The sequence below is a fragment of the Oncorhynchus clarkii genome, chromosome 2 (genome assembly GCF_045791955.1).
Source record: "Oncorhynchus clarkii lewisi isolate Uvic-CL-2024 chromosome 2, UVic_Ocla_1.0, whole genome shotgun sequence".
Taxonomy (NCBI): Eukaryota; Metazoa; Chordata; class Actinopteri; order Salmoniformes; family Salmonidae; genus Oncorhynchus; species Oncorhynchus clarkii.
The window spans coordinates 7,998,531-8,020,560 of NC_092148.1; the positions used below are offsets into that span (position 1 = coordinate 7,998,531).

The 22,030-nt window shown below is 44.5% G+C and overlaps 1 protein-coding gene across 1 annotated transcript; it reads right to left on the minus strand.

Moving 5' to 3' along the window:
- Positions 1–768: 768 nt before the first annotated feature.
- On the minus strand, positions 769–20,824 carry LOC139420348 (collagen alpha-6(VI) chain-like). Its single transcript, XM_071170350.1, has 38 exons — positions 20,703–20,824; positions 19,785–20,393; positions 19,114–19,701; positions 18,283–18,846; positions 17,544–18,161; positions 16,864–17,424; positions 16,160–16,717; positions 15,477–16,052; positions 14,777–15,361; positions 14,215–14,564; positions 14,013–14,091; positions 13,746–13,891; positions 13,007–13,099; positions 12,781–12,834; positions 12,534–12,605; positions 12,003–12,029; positions 11,698–11,796; positions 10,663–10,725; positions 10,296–10,361; positions 10,018–10,071; positions 9,871–9,906; positions 9,660–9,722; positions 9,465–9,527; positions 9,280–9,342; positions 8,566–8,628; positions 8,384–8,434; positions 7,952–7,987; positions 7,759–7,821; positions 6,236–6,298; positions 6,020–6,055; positions 5,881–5,917; positions 5,717–5,728; positions 4,907–5,400; positions 4,698–4,797; positions 3,520–4,185; positions 3,101–3,358; positions 2,582–2,629; positions 769–1,723 (listed from the first exon to the last, which is right to left on the minus strand). The coding sequence occupies exons 1-38, from the start codon at positions 20,776–20,778 to the stop codon at positions 1,533–1,535; spliced, it is 8,181 nt and encodes a 2,726-aa protein (XP_071026451.1). The 5' UTR covers positions 20,779–20,824; the 3' UTR covers positions 769–1,532.
- Positions 20,825–22,030: the final 1,206 nt, after the last annotated feature.

A 22,030-nucleotide genomic window follows, 5' to 3' on the forward strand; every position in this document is an offset into this window, starting at 1 on the left:
TCCGCCTGGGCCTCATCACCTCTTTCACCGTGGACATGCACCAGTGCTGGCTCTGCCTGGGTGCGTGGGTGTTGGTGTGAGCATGTGGGTCATGTGTGGTGCATGTTGTGTGTATGAAAATACTTATTTTCCACCATAATTTACAAAGAAAATCATTAAAAAGTCCTACAATGTGATTTTCTGGATTTTTTTTCTCATTTTGTCTGTCATAGTTGAAGTGTACCTATGATGAAAATTACTCTCATCTTTTTAAGTGGGAGAACTTGCACAATTGGTGGCTGACTAAATACTTTTTTGCCCCACTGTATATATTTAGTATTTTTTTTTACAGGTGTAAGCAAATGCATACACCTGAAAGAAGACTAATCAGCCTGTAAAATCAATATAAATAAATAATAAACTCCCATTTTTTTTTGTGAACAGCAGCACGGTTTTAAAAAGTAGCTCATCTTGAGATAGGCTATCGCCACGACGACGCGTGCATCGGCCATCACCGTGAGTAGCCCATGGCTTCATCATCATTAGGTGAGTCAGTGTTCCACTGAAAATTGTATTTAGTAACTTACTGTATGTATACATACGCATGTATTTCCTTCTACTATTGGACATATCTGTGTCTCTTCATTGGCCTGGGCTATTGTTATGATTTCTTAATCCGGCCCAGTATCCATTCAGAATCAATATCAGTAGAATAAGGTCATAAAACATCAAAAATACACTGACCGCTAAGGAATTTGTGGAGTTTTATTTTCAACACTTAGCATCAAATCAAATGTATTTGTCACATACACATGGTTAGCAGATGTTAATGAGAGTGTAGCGAAATGCTTTTGCTTCTAGTTCTGACAATGCAGAAATAACCAACGAGTAATCTAACCTAACAATTCCAAAACTACTACCTTATACACACACACAAGTGTAAAGAGATAAAGAATATGTAGATAAAGATATATGAATGAGTGATGGTACAGAACGGCATAGGCAAGATGGAGTAGATGGTATTGAGTACAGTATATACATATGAGATGTAGGGTATGTAAACAAAATGGTCAAGTTAGAGGAAACAGACACACAGTGCAACACATCCTATTTACAAACACTGAGCGGATGACATACAGCCTGAATTTACATGTACGGTTAACATCCAAGTGAACAGTGCATTGCCTGGTGCTTGACTTGGTTTGGTAGCTGTTGATCTGTGATGATGGGAAATAGCCACAAGAGACAACAGGTTATTTCATTGCTTTAGAGTCATTCTCACAAAAGCATCAGTGCCCTTATGCATGTTTGTTGCACGACTGCATGAGAGTCAGATCCGTTACTTAGGTCTGCTTGAACAGACTTGAATAAAATAGAGAAATATGCATACTTCTGTTTCAGTAATTTCCATTTTTACCCAAAAGAAGAACAACTAAATGCTAAAGATAAGGGCCAGAGTTATTTACACAGACAGTGTTGTTTTTGATGTTCACACCTTGAATGAGACATTTGTTTGGCTGGTTTCTGGCGTGATCTTCTTCAATTCACTCTAATCAGGGTTTTACATGTGTGGAGTTCCTCCTCAGACAGAGGCCTTCACAAGCCTCCTGCGTCTCGAAACGGTTAGCGTTGCCGCCACAGCCGCCATACCAGAAACGGGAGCACTCGCTCTGTGTCGTGTCAAAGTACCACTTCAGAGTGTAGTTCTCACAACCTCCCTTGTCCTGTTTGAAGAAACATGCATCTGGGGAAGAGGGAGAGGAAACGGGGCAAAGGGGAGAAATGGGAGATAGAAAAAAGGGGATAGGATTCAGGAGATAACAAAAGAAAGGTGGAGAGGAAAGAGAAAGAGAGAGAGGAGAGGGGAAAGAGAGAGGAGAGGGGAAAGAGAGGGAGAGGGGACAGAGAGGAGAGGGGAAAGAGAGAGGAGAGGGGACAGAGAGAGGAGAGGGGAAAGAGAGAGGAGAGGAAAGAGAGAGAGGAGAGAGGAAACAGAGAGGAGAGGGGAAAGAGAGAGGAGAGGGGAAAGAGAGAGGAGAGGGGAAAGAGAGAGGAGAGGGGAAAGAGAGAGGAGAGGGGAAAGAGAGAGGAGAGAGGAAAGAGAGAGGAGAGGGGAAAGAGAGGAGAGGGGAAAGAGAGAGGACAGGGGAAAGAGAGAGGACAGTGGAAAGAGAGAGGAGAGGGGAAAGAGAGAGGAGAGAGGAAACAGAGAGGAGAGGGGAAAGAGAGAGGAGAGGGGAAAGAGAGAGGAGAGGGGAAAGAGAGAGGAGAGGGGAAAGAGAGAGGAGAGGGGAAAGAGAGAGGAGAGAGGAAAGAGAGAGGAGAGGGGAAAGAGAGATGACAGTGGAAAGAGAGAGGAGAGGGGAAAGAGAGAGGAGAGGGGAAAGAGAGAGGAGAGGGGAAAGAGAGAGGAGAGGGGAAAGAGAGAGGAGAGGGGAAAGAGAGAGGAGAGGGGAAAGAGAGAGGGGAGAGGAAAGAGAGAGGGGAGAGGACAAAGCCAAAGGTTGAGACTCATGCCTTTTACACTATTGTACAGACCCGAGCCTGCTGTCTTTTCACATGTATTATTGCATACAAAATTAGAGAGAGATGTGGTCCTTACCCTGGTTAAGAACTGTACTTTCCTCTGTCCTCAGGAGGGTTGTGTGATCTGTGAACACATAACATTAGAAGAAAATCTCTGGCGTAGTGCTGTGAATTATGATCTCGCAGCTGACATGACAACATGACAACACGACAACATGAAACATGACAACTGACAAAAATGGCATCACAACTTTTGTCATTTCAATCCTGTAATTGCCATACTGTTTAAACAAGGTATATTACAGTCACTAATGTTAGGGGTTCAGCTCATTAGAATTCTCTCAACTGAAAGCCTCCTGATTTGAGAATGCAAAAGGCAAGCATGCACAGAGCGTGGCCATAGTCCCCGCAGTTAGTGTCACTGTCCACATCCAACTTACAGTGGGCTAAAAGCAGAACAAGCAGGTTTGTAAACGGGGAGGAAGACATGCAGTATGAGGTTGCAAACTGAGACTACTCATGCAGTGGGATACGAGGGAACGTGAGGGAGAGAGGGAAATAGAAGTTCTGTTATAAATGATGGGTTACTGATTACCATTAGAGTTTGGCTGTGGCCGGGGGGGTGAAGTGGCTCCATCTCCCCTGGAGAAGGCATGTATAGTGTCAACCTGATCAAGAGCAATCTGAGTCAGAAATACACCAGTGTGCTCCAGGAACTCCTCCTCATCAGTGTACTCCTCTTCCTCTTTCCACACATCCCACTCTGCCTGTCCTTGTCCCTGTCCGTGTTCCTGTCCCAGCATCAGCTCACACTTGAGTTTGAGATGGGCAGGAGGGTAGCTGTTCCTTCCCTCTGAAATAGTGAGGGAGAAGTGAGAGAGTTAGGACACACAGTAGCACTGCCTTGGCAGTAAATAAATACAAATGCAAATGTTAAAATGTATGATTTGTTCTGGCATAATTATCTCTCCCTCAAGAGACAACCAGATGAAGAAGCATGCTAGTGTTCCTTACTACTGAGGACCCTGAGGAAAGCTCTGAAGAAGCGCTGTGCGTAGCCTCTCTCCCACTCCTTCACATGCCACAGATGGAGCAGGTGCTGCTCTGACGGCGTGCTCGCCAACTCCTCCACCTGGGTGCTGTTGTAATGGTCGCCCACCGCGATCACAAACAGGGAAACGCCCTGACACTTGGCCTTCTGGGAAATGTAGGCCAGCTTGGCCTGGTCCCAGTGGGCTGTCTCGGCCCCCACCACAGCCAGCACCACTCTACTCTTCCTGGGCCTGGTGGCCTTGAGGAACACCTTGCTCAGAGCGTACTCCAGGGTCTGCCCCAGAGACGACACTCCTCCCTGCTGCTGCATGCTCCTCAGGTGTGTCTGTAGACCAATGTGGTTGTGGTACTTCTGCAGGTCAAACTCTACCTTGACGGACTGGGAAGTCTGGGGGAGCAGAGAACTACTGGTCTGGAGAAGGGCCACTCTGGCCCGACCGTCAGCCACGCTGGGTTTGGGGCTCCAGGCTACCTGCTTCACCACTGAGCCCAGAAGCTCCTGGACGCCAGCGTACTGATCGGCCCGGATCTCCCTTGAACCGTCCACAACCAGGGTCAGGTCCATATCCACCACCAGGGGCCGCTGAGCGTCAGTAAAATCACACCCCTGGGCTGGTTTACAGTGGTCTGATGGACACAAAGAGTGTAGCAGTAGTACAGTAGTAGTGCAGTAGCATCAGTAGTAGTAGTACAGTAGTAGTACAGTAGCACAGTAGCCTCAGCAATAGTTGTACAGTAGTAGTGTAGTAGCATCAGTAGTAGTAGTATAGTAGTAGTGCAGTAGTACCAGTAGTAGTAGTACAGTAGTAGTACAGTAGCAGTAGTACAGTAGCATCAGTAATAGTGTATTAGTAGTAGTAGTAGTAGTGTAGTACAGTAACATCAGTAGTAGTAGTAGTAGTAATATAGTAGTAGTAGTAGTACAGTAGCATCATTAGTAGTGTAGTAGTGTAGTACAGTAGCATCATTAGTAGTGTAGTAGTATTAGTAGTACAGTAGCTTCAGTAATAGTGTAGTAGTAGTAGAAAATGATTTATGCCCAAGGGGAATATTGGTTCTACAGCAGAATTAACCATAAAAACGAAGACATACATTGATACCAAATAAGACTATATTTTATTTTGTCTCTGTGTGCTTACCGTAGCAGATGACGCAATTTTTGATTCTTGTCAGCACAGCATTTTGGTCCTGTGACCTATCCACCAGCCGAACAAGGATGAAGCTGCCCGTGTCATCAGCCTGCGCCACAACAAAACAAAAACATACATGGGCTGCATTTCAATTCACCAGCCTTTCCGCTGCCCTGTTCACTATCCCATAACCAGAAAGCATCTGTTTGCAATTTTACCTCAAAAGCCCGTTGAACATCGGGGGAGTTCCTCATGGCGATGACAGCAGGAACGATGTTCAGGGCCTTGAACTCCATGGCGGCCGTGACGATGGCAGCGCTGTCCACAGAGGGCCCGTTGGTGAAGAACACTGCCACCTTCCTCATCGTCAATGCTTTACGGGTTCGCTTGAAGACATGGCGCCCCACAAAGCGCATGGCCTCCCCAAGATGGCGCTGGTTGGACGTTCGTTCCAGTGCAATGTTTTGGATGGCCTCCAACAACTCCGGCTTGCGTTGGTAGTCCTGGAATCGGATCAGGTACTTGGTGTTGGCACTATAGGATACCACGGCAACACGTGCACCCGTCGGACAGTTGCTCTCGGTGATGGCAACGTCATCCAATATGGAGAGGAGAGCGGAGCGCATCCTCTCAAATGTGGCAGGCTCCACATCCTGTGACATATCCAGAGCAAATACCAGCTCTGTGGGGTAGGCTGGGCACGCTGCCTGGCCTGGGGGATAGAGTGAGAGAGGGACAGAGAGAGAGAATGGGAGAGGAAGGGAGAGAGGGACAGAGAGAGAGAAGGATAGAGGAAGGGAGAGAGGTACAGAGAGAGGGAGAGAGGTACAGAGAGAGGGAGAGAGAGGGAGAGAGGTACAGAGAGAGAGAGAAGGGGAGAGGGAGAGAGGGGGTGAGGGGGGCAATGGTATTTTTAAATGACACCCATTCATAACATCACTTTGCCAAGAGTTCTGGTTTGATTACACCAGAATCTTCAGTCAAGTACATACATTTATTTGGACGATGAAGGGTTAATGGAGACATACCTTGAGAGCATGCTGTTTGGGGGAGAAAAATATCATAGTTTAGAGACAAAATTAGGAATGAATTCATCTTTGCTTATGAAAACATGACCTTACCAGCAATAAAGCAATTGACACAGCAGATCTTTTCTTACAAAAAATATAGAGTAGGAATACCAAGAGCTTACCACAGTTATCACGGATATAGGTGGTCAGCTGGCATTCCTAGGGAGACAAATAAAATAACATGTTAAATAGCTCTCAAGATTCTCTACATAAAATGTTTTAGAGTTAAATTGGAACAAAAATCAGACAAAATACACATACAGACATGGCTCTCTCTCCTGGTCTGCCTCTAGAGCCCTAGATAGAAATAGAGAATTAGTCAGAAATCCACATGGAAACAGTGAATATCTTACCAATACAACCAAAACTACAACTACTATTATTTTCACTTGAAACAAATAACAATAATAAAACAACCAATACATGAGATTTGTACAGTTCCTTTAAAAGTTCCAAAAACGCAAATGAAATACTAACAGTATGTCCCGGTGGTCCAATGGATCCGGGATCTCCTGACTCACCCGATCTGCCCGAGTTCCCCTGGTTCAATCACATCGTAACATATGGCCATTTTAACAGAAGATTTTATACATGTCAACACATATTAGTACCTGTGGCACAAGCGAATATCACAAGGTTTGAAGTACAACACCTGAGAATATAAGCAGTGGTGTTAGACACTCTTTGACTCAAGCATAGAGACTCTATGTGTGAGTATATACAGTTCTGGAGGGTGACACTTTAGTCCCACGAAGATAGTTTGTAGATGTTCAATAACTGTCAACAACATATCAACTAACTATCCACTAACCCTAGCCCTTACCCTTATTCTAAAACTAACCCTAACCCTTATTCTAAAACTAACCCTAGCCCTTATTCTAAAACTAACCCTAGCCCTTACCCTTATTCTAAAACTAACCCTAGCCCTTACCCTTATTCTAAAACTAACCCTAACCCTTATTCTAAAACTAACCCTTACCCTTATTCTAAAACTAACCCTTACCCTAACCCTTATTCTAAAACTAACCCTAACCCTAACCCTTATTCTAAAACTAACCCTAACCCTTATTCTAAAACTAACCCTTACCCTTATTCTAAAACTAACCCTTACCCTTATTCTAAAACTAACCCTTACCCTTATTCTAAAACTAACCCTTACCCTTATTCTAAAACTAACCCTTACCCTTATTCTAAAACTAACCCTTACCCTTATTCTAAAACTAACCCTAACCCTTATTCTAAAACTAACCCTAAATCAAAACCTAACCCTATCCCTAACTGTAACCTTAACAAGCAGTTGCTTATCAACAGATAGTTTGTTAAATAGTATGACCGTCTGTAGAGCATCTACACTGAGTGTACAAAACATTAAGGACAGCTTGCTACTAGTTGCACCCCCTTTCTCCCTCAGAACAGCCTCCATTCGTTGGGGCATGGACACTACAAGGTCTCCAAAGCGTTCCACAGGGATGCTGGCCCATACTGACTCCAATGCTTCCCTCAGTTGTGTCAAGTAGGCTGGATGTCCTTTGGGAAGTGAACCATTCTTGATACACCCAGAAAACTGTTGAGCTTGAAAAACCCAGCAGCATTGCAGTTCTTGACACAAACCGGTGCGCCTAGCACATACTACCATACCCTGTCCAAAGGCAATTACATATTTTGTCTTGCCCATTCACCCTCTGAATGGCACACATGCACAATCCATGTCTCAAGGCTTAAAAATCCTTCTTCAACCTGTCTCCTCCCCTTCATTTTCACTGATTTAAGTGGATTTAACAAGTGACATCAATATGGGATCATAGCTTTCACCTGGATTCACCTGGTCAGTCTATGTCACGGAAAAAGCAAGCGTCAATGTTTTGTACACTGGGATTATCCAAATAAAGTGTGACCGTTCTGGGCACTAAAAATGTAGCGGTATTGACTTAACAATTACAGCAATGCATGTGCAACAGGACACTCTGGGGTCTTCTAACGATAGTGTGTGTGAGTCTCACCCCTCTGCCTCGGTTTCCTTTGGGGCCTGGACCTCCTTTGACTCCAAAATCACCACTTTCACCCTGAAGATGACAAACAGGAAAAGGGGATTGTTTACTTTTCGTGAGATTCAGAATGCAATGTGCCATGATTGGATTCCAGCCTTGTTCTCTTATCCATTCTGAAAGGGGAGATTTTATATCAATAACTGACCTGTAATCCAGGGTAACCATGGAAACCAGGCTCTCCCTTTAAAGTAATCACAAAACACAAGGAATCATTTATTAGTGTCCATCAAACATGTCTGGAATACAAATCTACTGTATATTAAAATCCTTTCATTTGAATGAAAAGATAATAGGCAGAATCTAGCACACAACCAGATCTGATTAGTGAAGGTGCTGGAGGAATAAAACGACACTAGAGAAGAAGGAAAAAGTCTCTGAACACTTCCAGTCAGATGCACATTTATTTCATTTAGCTGAGCTTTCGGTCAGTCAACCATCATTTAGATGAAAAGAGACATTTTATTTTATAATCTACTAAGTACATGAACAATATTTTCCAAAGTAGAAAACCTCATCAACTACTAGGATGTCTATGGACAGCAGCTGTTGATCTGAGTACTGAGTAAGTGTACCTTACCTTCATTCCCTGGGGTCCGGGAGGCCCATGGCCGTCACTGCCATCAAGACCCTGTATTAAAGAAAACACACCATCACGTCCCATTCTTACATGACCTTACAAACACATACAGTCTTGCAGTGTGTGTACAGCATGTGTGTGTGCATGCAGGTAAAGTGTGTAATGACAAGGCAACACCTTACCGGCATCCCTCTTGGCCCAAGTGTTCCAAGGGCTCCGTTGACTCCGAGGTCCCCAGGTTGGCCCTGTGAGGAAACCACACAGTATTGGGTTGGAAGAAGGGCTATAAAACATTATTTTACAGGCATTTTTTATGTATACTTTCTATGTGTCTATATGTAATATGTTTCAGTTGCTCTGCAGGCCTGGTAACAAATTGTCCTACCAAGATGGCCAATGTTTTGTATTGTAATGTATTACATAACTGTAGGTCAAAGGTAATGGAATATTTAGAAGATACAGAGTTTGAGGGTTTGAGAGGACGAGCGTACTACAAGTCCTAATGGTCAATAGGGAATTATAAATAGGAGTTGGGTTTCAGTTCAACATCTGTTTAGGATCTGTCGAATGTCATTCCTGAACTCAGAGTGACGTGTGCTACGTTCTGTACATGGAGTCTGGGGCAGGATACTATTTATTTGGCCATTGGCCAAGTTGTACTGCAAGGACTTCTGATTGGTCAACCCTAAACTAGGATGGGGGTTATTAAATGGCATCTTGTTCCTTTGTTCAGTGGGGAAAAGCTGAGGACAGGGGAGACTGAACATCTGAACATCTACCTCCCAGCATAACATCTTGATTTATCCTTCTCAAATAAACCTATTTTTCTCCCCCTGATTTGCTTTGTAGTTTGTGTTATTGAAGAATAACATAAATTGCTAACAAAGGCAATGCACCTTCTGTCCATTCATCCCTCGTCTTCCTGTTGAACCTTTGCCACCCATAGTTCCAGGTGTGCCCTGAGGGAAAAGCCATTCATACGCCATCATTACATGTCAACATCACATAACAGTAGGATTTATGTATCAGGCATCCTCAATGTGGTGAGATGGGATGGAAGTAGAAAGGTAAGAAAAGTGACCTGAGGTCCAGGTAAACCCTGCAGGCCCCTGGGTCCAGGCTGGCCCAAGTCTCCTCTTATACCCTGTGCACACAGGAGAGAAACATGTTCAGCAACAGTAGGTATTGGGGGGACTGTTCCAAATGCAACAGAAGTGCATCAGTAGTAGCATTACTGTGGAGTTGTGGATGAGGGGAATGGGTATATATTACTTACCTGTGGTCCAGAAGGGCCAGGAATTCCTTGTAGGCCTACAACTCCTGGATCCCCTGGTGTTCCCTAGACACACACACGCAGGCAAACATACACACAAAACACACATACACACACAAAGAACACAGTAATGGGTACATACAGTAAATATAGATAGTAATCCTAGGGACTGTTATTCATGAAGTAGCTTTGTTGATAATGCTGCCTACTGTACATTTGGACCAGGGAGACCTCTTCTTCCTTGAGGACCCTACAAAGCAGGACACAGGACATAATCATCACTTGACAATTGACCAAAAAGGTGAGACAACATCAGTATAACAGGACAAGGACAGCTTAGCAGAAATGAAACTTCGCTCACTGGGTTTCCAACGATTCCACTTTCTGCTCGACTGCCCTCTTCTCCTGGGTCTCCCTGTCGGTGTGGAAAGGGAGACAAGAGATAAAAGGTGTTTTTGAGGGAGAGAGAGGATGAGAATAACAGCAGTGTTGTCACCCTCCAGGACGGTAAGGGAATCCTGCTTTACTCACTAGAAAGAGCCAGTCAAAATGATCTGGTGCTTGCAAATGAACTTGGTGAATAAGCGATTCTGATTCTTAGATCAGTACATTGACAGTGGCCAACTACAAGCTACATACCGGTAGTCCTGGGTTTCCCCTTCCTCCTTTGGGACCCGCGACAATGCTGTCCACTCCAGAGTCTCCCTAAAAGACCAGAAACTAACTTTTAGTAGCAGTTAGAAAATAAGATATAGAAACACAGCATTTGTTACAGTCTAAACCACAACTGTCAAACACATTCCAAACTCGTTCCGAGTCTCTGTGGGTTTTTGTTCCTCCCATGTACCTGATTGATGAATTAAGGTCACTAATTAGTGAGGAACTGCCCTCCTCTGGTTATCTAGATCTTGATTGAAAGGAAAACCTAAAACCAGCAGATACTGGTCCTTGAACCATCGTAAATCATTTGCACTGTTAAATGGCGTCCATAGTTTATGTGACTTACAGGGTCACCTCTAAGTCCACGCTGCCCCTTCACTCCTGGCTCTCCTATGAGGCCGCTGTTGCCCTGCAAGAGAACCCACCATCAATAGGTTAGACATTAGAGAAGATAATCGAGTAAGAGTAGGATATTGGGGACATAGAAGTATATTGATGACAAGAGAATGACATTAGTGACATAGGAGTAGTATACTGGTGATGTAGGAGTAGTATATTGGTGACATATGAGAACAATATTAGTGATATAGGAGAAGTAAACTGGTGACATAGGAGTACTATACTGGTGACATAGGAGTACTATACTGGTGACATATGAGAACAATATTAGTGATATAGGAGAAGTAAACTGGTGACATAGGAGTAGTATACTGGTGACATGGAAGTAGCATACTGGTGACATGGAGGTAGCATATTGGTGACATGGAAGTAGCATATTGGTGACATGGAAGTAGCATATTGGTGACATGGGAGTAGCATATTGGTGACATAGGAGTAGTATATTGGTGACATAGGAGAACGATATTAATGACATAGGAGTAGTACATTGGTGACATGGAAGTAGCATATTGGTGACATAGGAGTAGTATATTGGTGACATAGGAGAACGACATTAATGACATAGGTGTAGTATACTGGTGACATGGAAGTAGCATATTGGTGACATAGGAGTAGTATATTGGTGACATAGGAGTAGTATATTGGTGACATAGGAGAACGATATTAATGACATAGGAGTACTATACTGGTGACATGGAAGTAGTATATTGGTGACATAGGAGTACTATACTGGTGACAAGGAAGTAGTATATTGGTGACATAGGAGTACTATACTGGTGACAAGGAAGTAGTATATTGGTGACAGGAGTAGGATATTGGTGACAGGAGTAGGATATTGGTGACAGGAGTAGGATATTGGTGACATAGGAGTAGCGTATTAATGACATAGCAGTAGTATATTAATGACATAGAAGTAGTATATCAGTGACCTAGGAGTAGTATATTGGCGAAATATATGTAGAATATGAGAAATTGTGTTTACTGGTCTTCCTGGGTTTCCTCTCTCTCCTGCAGCTCCAGCTGTTCCAATCAGACCCTGTTCACCGTCAACCCCATCAAGGCCATGGTCTCCATCATTACCCTGCCATGGTAATGTGCACACTGATTCACAACACACTCAACAACAGCAGACGTTTACATCCACACAATGAAAAAAAGAAAGCACCATGGTAAATCTGGTTTTCCATCGGTTAAGACAAAATACCTAGTATACTGCACATAGAAAGGTTTCTACTGTACACTACATTTAGCTGTGTGAACGTGGTATCAACAGCTTCATTCACTTACCCTGTCCCCTCTGTAGGCTCTTGAGCCCTGTAAAAAAACAGAGATCAGATTAGATGGGATTATTTTAGACTGGTAACTCCAGCGCATCATGGTTCAGAGATCAGATGGGATTATTTTAGACCGGTAACTCCAGCGCATCATGGTTCAGAGATCAGATGGGATTATTTTAGACTGGTAACTCCAGCGCATCATGATTCAGAGGTCAGATTAGATGGGATTATTTTGGACAGGTAACTGCCACAGGGTCATGATTCAGAGGTCAGATTAGATGGGATTATTTTGGACAGGTAACTGCCCCAGGGTCATGGTTCAGAGGTCAGATTAGATGGGATTATTTTGGACAGGCAACTGCCCCAGGGTCATGGTTCAGAGATCAGATTAGATGGGATTCTTTTGGACAGGTAACTGCCCCAGGGTCATGGTAAAAGGTGATCTAAAAGCAGATGTCGGGAAGACATCTAATGGGAAACATTCCAGACCAGACGGTCTATAAACATAGATTTTTGGTTAGTCAGTAGTCCATCTGCTCACCTTGAGGCCTCTCCTCCCGGAACAGCCCTGTAGTCCCTGTGGGCCAGTGGGACCTGGTGGACCTCTCTCGCCCTGTGGCAAATCAGAGAGCGAGGACAAGGGTAATTGGTTTTAAGGTCAAAGGTCACAGGTTATTAAACTGACTTGTAGACCTTGCCCACCATCCACGATTCATATGTTTTGATTTGTCAGATGTCTGAATACCACACTGAGAATTATTCTTCCCTCCCTGAAAACACACACTTACAATTCCCCCCTCCTCGCCAGGGAAGCCAGGGTGTCCTTTCAGTCCTGGCTGATTCTGTAATGAGAGAAACGAAAAACAAATGAGGAAACTGAAACTGGCAAAGGGAGGACTGATGAAGTACATAGACCCACATCTTCTTTACAGTATTTTAACAGTGTTAAATTACTGTGTCACGTCACATCTTAAACCCTGTATAATTTTATAAAGAAGGCTCAGAGGGCCTCACCTTTGTCCCTGGGCGTCCTCTGTTGCCACGGATACCCTCATGTCCGGTGCACTTACACATCACATTGCAGCACTCCCTCTCAGCCACTGTGTCCTGGAGAGAGAAAGGGAGAGGGGGAAGAAAGAGGGGGAGAAGGAGAGAGTGGGATAGAAAGAGAGAGAATGAGACCATGTGTTATTAAATCCAATATGTCATATGTTGACATACCCTCATAATTGGAGACACCTTTGGAGGCACTCATCTCAAAAGCCAATCTAAAAACAACCAATCACGTCACTGCTCTGTTTTTCTTGTCTCCAGTGGCTCCTGTTGCTAAGTATATTTCTAGCAAGTGGCGACTCTATTTCATGGTGTACTATATCCCATTTCCCATGACCCCAGAGTTCTAGTTTTGATGCTTCCAACCTGACATGCCGAAACAGGAACACAATTCCTTTCTGTCATTTCTGACATCCTGACATTCTTCAACAATGTCACGTAATCCGCTTTTTTAAACAGAAACATTTGTCATTGTACTGTATGACCCAAAATACTCAGACATATCAGAACTACTTCTCTATCCCTACAGCTGGGAATATGACTGGAAATGGAATTACTGTAGATAGAGACATAAAGGACTTACATGTCAGCCCAAAGAGTCTTAGCCAGTCTAAGTGACATACAGTATTACTACAACACAGGGAGATACAACTAAAATGGTTGTTCTGATTCTGTTGTCACAAAATGATGAACCACTTACTATTTGTGTCAACAGGGTGTTTCCCAAATTGTGCATGCCAATGTTGAGCGGCTGCTTGTAGCCAAATCCTCGCCCAAACTCCACCATCTGAAGAAGGTTGGCATTTTGGACCCCTTCTAGGGCGACTGTAAGCAGGGCGTTGATACCTTTTCCGGAAATGTGACATGGAAGACAGAGATAAAAGTATAACCGATTTTAATGTTCATTTTTGTCTCATGAATGTTCTTAAATTTGTCCGTTTCGGTGGGTTTCCCCTGGTTCTTTAACCTTTAGTGCGGAGAAGTTCCGACTCTTGCTCCAGTTTCACCACGTCATCATCGAGTCCGTCTGAGAAGATCACCAGCACCTAAAGGACAAAGTAGTTGTGACATTGTTATTACAATGTGATATAACCAACAAAATATGTTATGAAATTAACATTTTTGGAGTCTGGGATCAACCACACAGGAGACATAATGTTTGGGCCCACCTTCACGCCAGCGTTAGATTTCTGGAATTTATCACTGAAGGAGCGCAGGAGGAAGGAGTTGAAGTATGTTGTCTGGGAGGTCTGCAGGGCCATAACCTTCTCCACAATTTTCTCGTCGTACTTCTCAAAGTTGTAGTCGTAGAGAACCTTTCCGTCCTGCTCCACCACGCGGAAGCCAATGTTAGTCTCAATGGAACCATCTCCCGCCACGCAGCACAGGCCCTTCAGGTTGGACACATAGCGGATGATTTGTGGCAGGAAGGCCTGTAGCTGGGCTTGGCCATCGAAGAGCCCCTGGGCGGTGGCCCTGCGTGTAATATCGAACCCCATGGCGATGTCTATGGTGCAGCCTATTGGACACAGACACACTCCTTATTACTTATCATCCAAATGAACCCCTTTAACAAGTTCAAAAGCTTTATGTGTTAGGTTTACTCAAGGATAATATGAGAGACAATGTAAAATAGCCTGTTTTTCAAACACTAACAAGCATTCTTTGACGAGGGTTTTACATTGAGTCAGGAGAGACAGAGGAAATAAAACGTGCATACGGTTTACTCACCCGCCTGAGTATCTGGTACCTTGGAGGAGCATATAGTATCCACCACCTTCTTCTTGATCTTGTCCAGGCTGGCAAAGTCCTGCACAGAGAAGACCCTTTCCGGGTTGAGAGTGATTTGCCCAAGCTCAACAGGTTTGTGGTCTTTCCCGATACCGATGGCAAACACCTCAATGTTCATGGCCTTGAGCTTCTCTGCTGCATCAACAACATCATCATCTGAACGTCCGTCAGTGATCACAACCAGGTTCTGAGAGACCTTGGCATTGATACGGCTCCCTCTAGCTGGTTGGAAGTACTCTGTACGGACGTAGTTCAAGGCCTTTCCGATGTACGTTGTGTACCTAATCTGCATCATATTGTTTATCTGGTTGTTCACCTCTGCTTCTGTGTAATACTCATTCAAGAAGAACTCCTTTTTAGGATCACTGCTGAACTGGGCAACTCCCACCCGGAAGGACTGCTCTGCAATGTTGAAGCTGGAAACAAGGTCTGTGGCAAACTTCTTCATGATAGTGAAGTCGGTGGTGCTGATGCTCCCTGAGCTGTCAATCAACAGGACCAGATCCCCCTGCGTTTTTTCACAGACTAAGAGGAGAAGAGAAGACGTCAGATCATGTTGAACCATCTAATTTCAAAATGATTATGCTACAAGGCTTTGTACTTTCAGCTTAGATGTTTTTACAGTTGGATTCTGTCTTACCTGGTTTGCTGGTTTGGCAGAATTCAAAGGAAATATTTTTGTGCAGTGTGTCTAGTTTATGGAAGTCATCCACAAAGAAAACCTTATTTGTGTCCCCTGCCATGAGCTCAAGCTCTTGCTTATTTGCTCCAACCACTCCGATGCTATAGACTATGATCCCATTGTCCCGTAGCTCCTTGGCTGGCCCAGCTAGGCTATAGGGGTCAGTAGCCTCACCATCTGTGATCACCATCAACCACTGGGGAACATTTAGGGCCTTTCGCCCGCCGTACTGTGCACCAAAATAACCCAAGGAATACTTGAGTGCCTTTCCAGTGTAGGTGTCTCCACTGGGCTCTCTAAGCTTTGTGATGGCACTATTGACGTCTCGCTTAGATTTGTATTCGTTGAGTGTGAATTTAGACTCGGGGTTGTCTGAAAAGACAATCAGACCATAGCGTGTCTGCTTCTCCCCAACAGAGGTTTCATTGACCACGGACATCATGAAGTTTTTCATTATGTCAAAATTATCTGAGCTGATGCTGGTGGAGCCGTCCACCAAGAAAATGATGTCTGCGATCTCCGTCCTCACACACTCTGGTGGAAGAGAAGAAGAGATAGAGGAAAATGTCAATGTCAAAATCTAAGAAATGTGAACTCATTGTTGCTTTTAAGTAATGTTTCATGAAACAAGTGACACTCACCTCTCTCCGGATCACAGATTGCCAATGCCAGTTGGCTATCCAAAGCCTTGAGTGCATCAAAGTCCCTCTCGGAGTAGACCCTCTCCTGCGCGCCACTGATCTCCAGTAACTGTGTATTGTTGGCATTGACCACCCCAATAGCGTAGATGATCACACCCTTGTCTTGAAGTTTCTTGGCAGGAGACATGACCTCATCCTGCGCCTCACCATCGGTTACGACAATCAGGAACTGCTTCACGTTAGTGCGCCCTCCTTTCGGTGGGTCAAAGAACTGTGAGGTGTAGGACAGGGCTCTGCCGGTGTGTGTGCCCCCGCCTATCTGTTGCATCGTTTGTAAATCCTGCAACATGCCTTCCTTATCGTTATGCTTGTTGAGAGGGAAGATCACCTGTTGGCTGGTGCTGAACTGTATGATGCCCACGTGCACTTTATCCAGGCCTATGTCAGATTTGTTGATGATGGATTGCATGAAGACCTTCATCTTCTGGAAGTCTGGGTTGTTAATGCTACCTGAGCTGTCAATCAAGAAGAGGACGTCCCCCTTCATGTCGTTGCAAACTATGAATAGAGAACAAATATTAATTTAGCTGTTGTTATAACTCAATGTGTGCTCATAATCAATCCCTGGCAAGAGACAAGGTGTTTCATATTTTTACTGAAAATAAATAAGATGTAACACTTAAAAACAATAGAGATGCCCTTACTATCAGGGGAGCAGATATCTGTGATGATGTCATTTTTTATTGGTTTCAGAGCGTCAAAGTTGTTGACAAAGAACTTCTTCTCTTGGCTGCCAGCAATCTCCAGCAGCTGTGTATCGTTAGCTAGATTCACCCCAATGGCATATATGGTGATGCCCTGCGCCCTCAGCTTTGCTGCTTGATCCTTCACGTTGTCTTCAGACTCTCCGTCTGTGATGACAATGAGGTACTCGCGAACTTTGTTACTTCGGGTGGCCTTAGCCCGATCAAAGTGCGGACCCATAGAGTTCAGCGCTAATCCGGTCTTTGTCCCGCCTCCAAGTTGGATGATACTATCCACTGCTTTCTCCACTGAAGGTTTGTCAGGGTAGGTTGTCAAATCAAACTCAAGAGCTGGTGTATCAGAGAACTTTACCACACCCACGCGGACATGATGCGGTCCGATGTGGAATGTGTTTATGAATTTGTTAATAAATGTCTTCATGTCAGCAAAGTCTGGATATTCAATACTCCCTGAGTGGTCGATCAGGAAGAACATGTCTGCTTCATCTGTCTGCAAACAGCCTAGAATCAAAAGAGAAACGAAAGCACTAGTGTCATCTCGGAGATCACATTATGTCTGTATCAACATTCCTCTACAAATTAAACAACAAGAAGCATTGTTACAGTCATTTTGATCTCACTTTGCTTGGCAGTGTATGTCCTTGCGTTGTCTTTGACTGCTTTTTTAAGGATGTTGTAGCACACACTCTTCTTCAGGCTCTTCTCCAGGGTCTTGAGCTTGGCAAAGCTGTCCACATGCAATACGTGCTTGTTAGGGGGATCTGAAGCGATCTGTCTCAGCTCGTTCTCGTCAGCATCCTTGATCCCCACTGCATAGACAGTGACACCAGCTCTGCGCAGTGCAGCGGCATGAGAAGTTACGTTGTCCTGGGACTTTCCGGTGATAACTATCGCCACCTGCTGCACCCCCTGTTCTTTCCGGCTGCCCCTCTCCTTGATAAACATCTTCTCCCTGGCATACTCCAGGGCCTCGCCAGTGTATGTAAGACCGCGACGGTAGGGCAGAATCTTGATGAACTGAAGGATATTTGTTTTTTCTTGGAAGGAGTTGAGGTAGACCTGGGCCGAGGCCTTGTTGCTATAGAGGACAATGCCCACCCTCACCCTTTTGCAGTCTATATCTAGGCCGTCTACTATCTTGTGGATGAATCCACGAACCAGCTGGAAGTTTGCAGTTCTATTGCTCGAAGACTCATCAACTATAAACACAATGTCAGCCAGTGAAGCTTCACTGCAATCTGCAATAGAGAGGAAATTGTTAGTCAACAGCAATCTGCTATCCTTTATGTATAATGAGCAACTATTTCACAAGAGATCAGATATTCACTTAATTCAGCAAAAATCCACAAATGCCCTTACCGTCAGTCACAGTGACCACCTCTTCAGTCTCAAAGACAGTCTTTAGCACAGAGGTGATGGATGTAGTCTGGTAAAAGAATGGCGAGGTGGCCATTAACTTTAGCTCTGGAAGTGTAGATTCACCCAACCCGATAGACACAATGGTTGTCCCTTCAGATTTGATAGTACGTGCCACCTTCATCACGTTATCCTTCGAATCCCCCCCTGTCACCGTGACTAGAAACTGCCGGTAGCCTTGTTCATTACGGCCACCAGACGCTGTGGTGAAGAAGTGTGCACGGGCGTATTCCAGGGCATCGCCCAGGTGACGAGACCTGTTGGGACGCAGCGGCAGCCTGAATTTCCTAAGAGCTGCCAAGTACTCTTCCTTGGTGTTGTGGGTGTTCAGTAAGAACTCCACCTTGGTGTCCTGGGCAAACTGGGCCAGACCCAGGCGCATCGTTTTAGTGCTCGGGTTGAGTTGGTTGACCAGTCGCATCAGAAGGGTTCTGACCAGCTGGAAGTCTGCCTGCATCATATTGCTGTCCACCAGGAAGAAGATATCAGAGAACTTTGGGATTAGAGCTGAAAAAAGAAAGAATAATTGTTATGACAACAGTATGAATGTATGTCATATTTTATTTTCATTTTTAGAAATGGTCCTTTGAATGTTGACATTAATGTTGGCACAAGCGGCCGTGACCAATGTCTGTCTCTCAAGGTTGCATACTTTTGCGTAGAATGGCATCCCATGGTACAACTAAGACAAGTCACTTGGATTACATACTTTGCAAGTTCAACATTCACAATTTGTTACAACATACAGTATGTTTCCTCATAAAAGTCCCTTACCCATCCTCTGGTTCTCCATGGAGACACAGACAGTCTGCAGCAGACCCTGAGAAAGTGTTTGTAGGGCCTGGAAACTTTCTATGTTGACCAGGAAACGCTCATGGGGCCTGTTAGCGATATCCTTCAGCTCGTTGATGTTGGCTGCCCCAACTCCAATAGCAAACACAATGACCCCTTGCTGCCTTAGCGCCTTGGCTGGCAGCGTTACGTTGTCCGCAGACGCCCCGTCGGTGAGCACCACAGCAATCTGAGGCACCCTCTGATCAGCGCGGCTACCGTTTGCCTTGGTGAAAAACTCTTCCCGAAGGACAGTAATGGCTTTGCCGGTGGCTGTGCCTCCCCCGAGCTGTGGAAGCCTGTCCACTTGCTCCAGTAGGGCCTTTTGGTCCGTATGTTCCCCCAAATGGAATTGCTTCTGGATCTCATTACTGAACTGGGCTAGTCCTATGCGAACCTTGTCCGCTCCAATATCCAGCCCCTCGATGAAGCTGTGGAGAAACCTCCGAACCTCCTGGAAGTTTGTAGGGCTGATGCTGGTGGAGCCATCCACAAGGAACACAATGTCAGCCACTGTGGCGTTAAGGCACTCTGGAGATTAAGGAAAATAATAATGTAATTTATTTATAAAGAATATTTTTCAAATGGAAACAATAAATACACTGTTATAGTACCTTGTACCACTTTGGATATTGGTCTCTTTGCCTCATCTACGGTAGTACATAGCACCTGGATGAGGCTCTGGGAGATCCCCTGCAGCGCAGCAAAGTCTGACACGCTGTACACGTGCTGGTTGTGAGGTGTAGTGGCAATCTCCTTCAGCTGATCTTCGTCTGCTTCTTTGATCCCGATGGCGTACAGCGTGACGCCCTGCTTCTTCAGCTTAAGGGCATGCAGCCCCACATTGTCCATTGATTCACCATCAGTGATCACCACGCCGATCTGGGGCACGTTCTCATTCACCCGGCTCCCTGCGCGGTCAACAAAGAGCTCGTTCAGCAGGAAGTCCAGGCCCAGGCCCGTGTTGGTTTCACCACCCATATAACGCAGGTTTGTAATGTACTGCAGGATGTCCTGTTTGTCCTGGAAGGTGTTGAGGAGGAACTCAGTGCGCGGTGTGTTGCTGTACTGGACCAGACCGATGCGCACCTGGTCGGGGGCCACGTCAAAGCTGTTAACCAGCGTGTACAAGAACTGGCGAATCTGTTTGAAGTTCTCTGAGCCGATGCTCCATGAACCGTCCACCAGGAAGACGATGTCGGCCACGGCCTCTTCCTTGCAGACTGGGAGGGGAAGAAAACAATAGTCAGCCAATGGAATTCCGTACAAGTGTCTAAACCACAAGGTTTTCTGTGCATGGGATGAGCAATGAAAGCAATTAATCAATAAATCAATCTATTAATCAAATATTATTTTTATTGTGCTTTTATAAAAAACAATTTCTTATAACTGCTCAGCAGTCTAAAGCCCCAAAGAGTTGGTCATAATTTTGCATTTGTGTGGTATTTCTTCAATGTTTCTATATTTATGCCATTCTGGACTGTGGTCTGCATTCTGGAATGATTCAGATGTCAGGAGACAAACATGCTTACCTGTTTTTTGTGCTCCGTTAACCAGAAAACATGCTGCTATGGTAAAGATGGCCAGGAGGCCCTGTGTCCCCTCCATGTTGGAACGTTTCTCTAGTCTCTCTCCTTGAAAACAAACATGGACAGATCAACTGTTGGAACACAGAAAGTTGCTGTTTATCAGATCAAGTTGTGTTGACAACAGATTCAACTGAAATGTGGTTAGATCTAATTTAAACATAGCATCCTGTGACATCCTAGCCTTCCTTTATACATTTTTCTTACACGATAACAGATTATTTTGCGCTACTCATGCTCATGCTCAGGGTTGGGGAGTAGGATTACATGTACAGATACATCTGAAAAACGACATGATTACTTCAAGGATTATTTTTAAATTCAGAAAGGTTGTTTTTGCGAAATAAACAAATCTAACACTTCTGTTTTTTTCAATGACATTCAAATCAGCATTGAAAAAAGGAGCAAGTTTAAGTTTGTTCTACCTGAGCGAGTCTGACCACAAATCAGAGACCAATATGATGGCACACCAAATGTGTTTGATGGATTGCGGGAAAAGAGCAGGAATGGGTTTCTGTAGTCTACAGTCAAAGCTATGTCTTCTAATGGTGCGACTGCTGTCGGCTTCAAAAGATTATCCAACTTGAATAAATGCTTGGAGGTAAGGATGACAGCAGTGGTGTAGTCTACGGCGATACGGATATGACTTATTATTGATATCTACATAGCGCATTGATGTGAATCACACTGCTGCTCTCTCTTTTAGCTATTTGCGCCTTATGGATTGTTGTTGTTGTGGATGGCTGTTCACAAATCTATACGTGTATTTGAACCCAATAAATGTTTGAATTCAAGAAGTTAAAGCTGCCTATCAATCATTGTTTTTGAAACCAATGGACAGCCGGTGAAAAACGTGGTCTTGCAACAGCTGCATAATGCGGATCCCAGTCTATGGAATAAAGGTGGGGCTTTTATTGCTCAATCTAATTCATGCTAATCAAAAAAAAAATCCATAGGCCTAATGGACACATGCTCAACCTTGTACACTTTTAATAGACTTACAAGGGACAATCTGTAGTTGCTACATCCATTTTTAGACTTATAAATTGTATGTATATGTGCCTCATGAGTTTAATTCAACTGTCACACTTGTCATGATGTTGCCCTCTTTGGGTACAGCAAGCCCCATCCCCCTCTCCCTGCCTCCTACAACTAGACTGCTGTGGTCAGAGAGGTCGTAAATTCCTGGAAGAGATTATCTCCTCATGGCCACAGTATGGTGACAGAGTGAATTTTCAGAACAAAGGAATTTCTTCCAACTCACAGAACTTGAG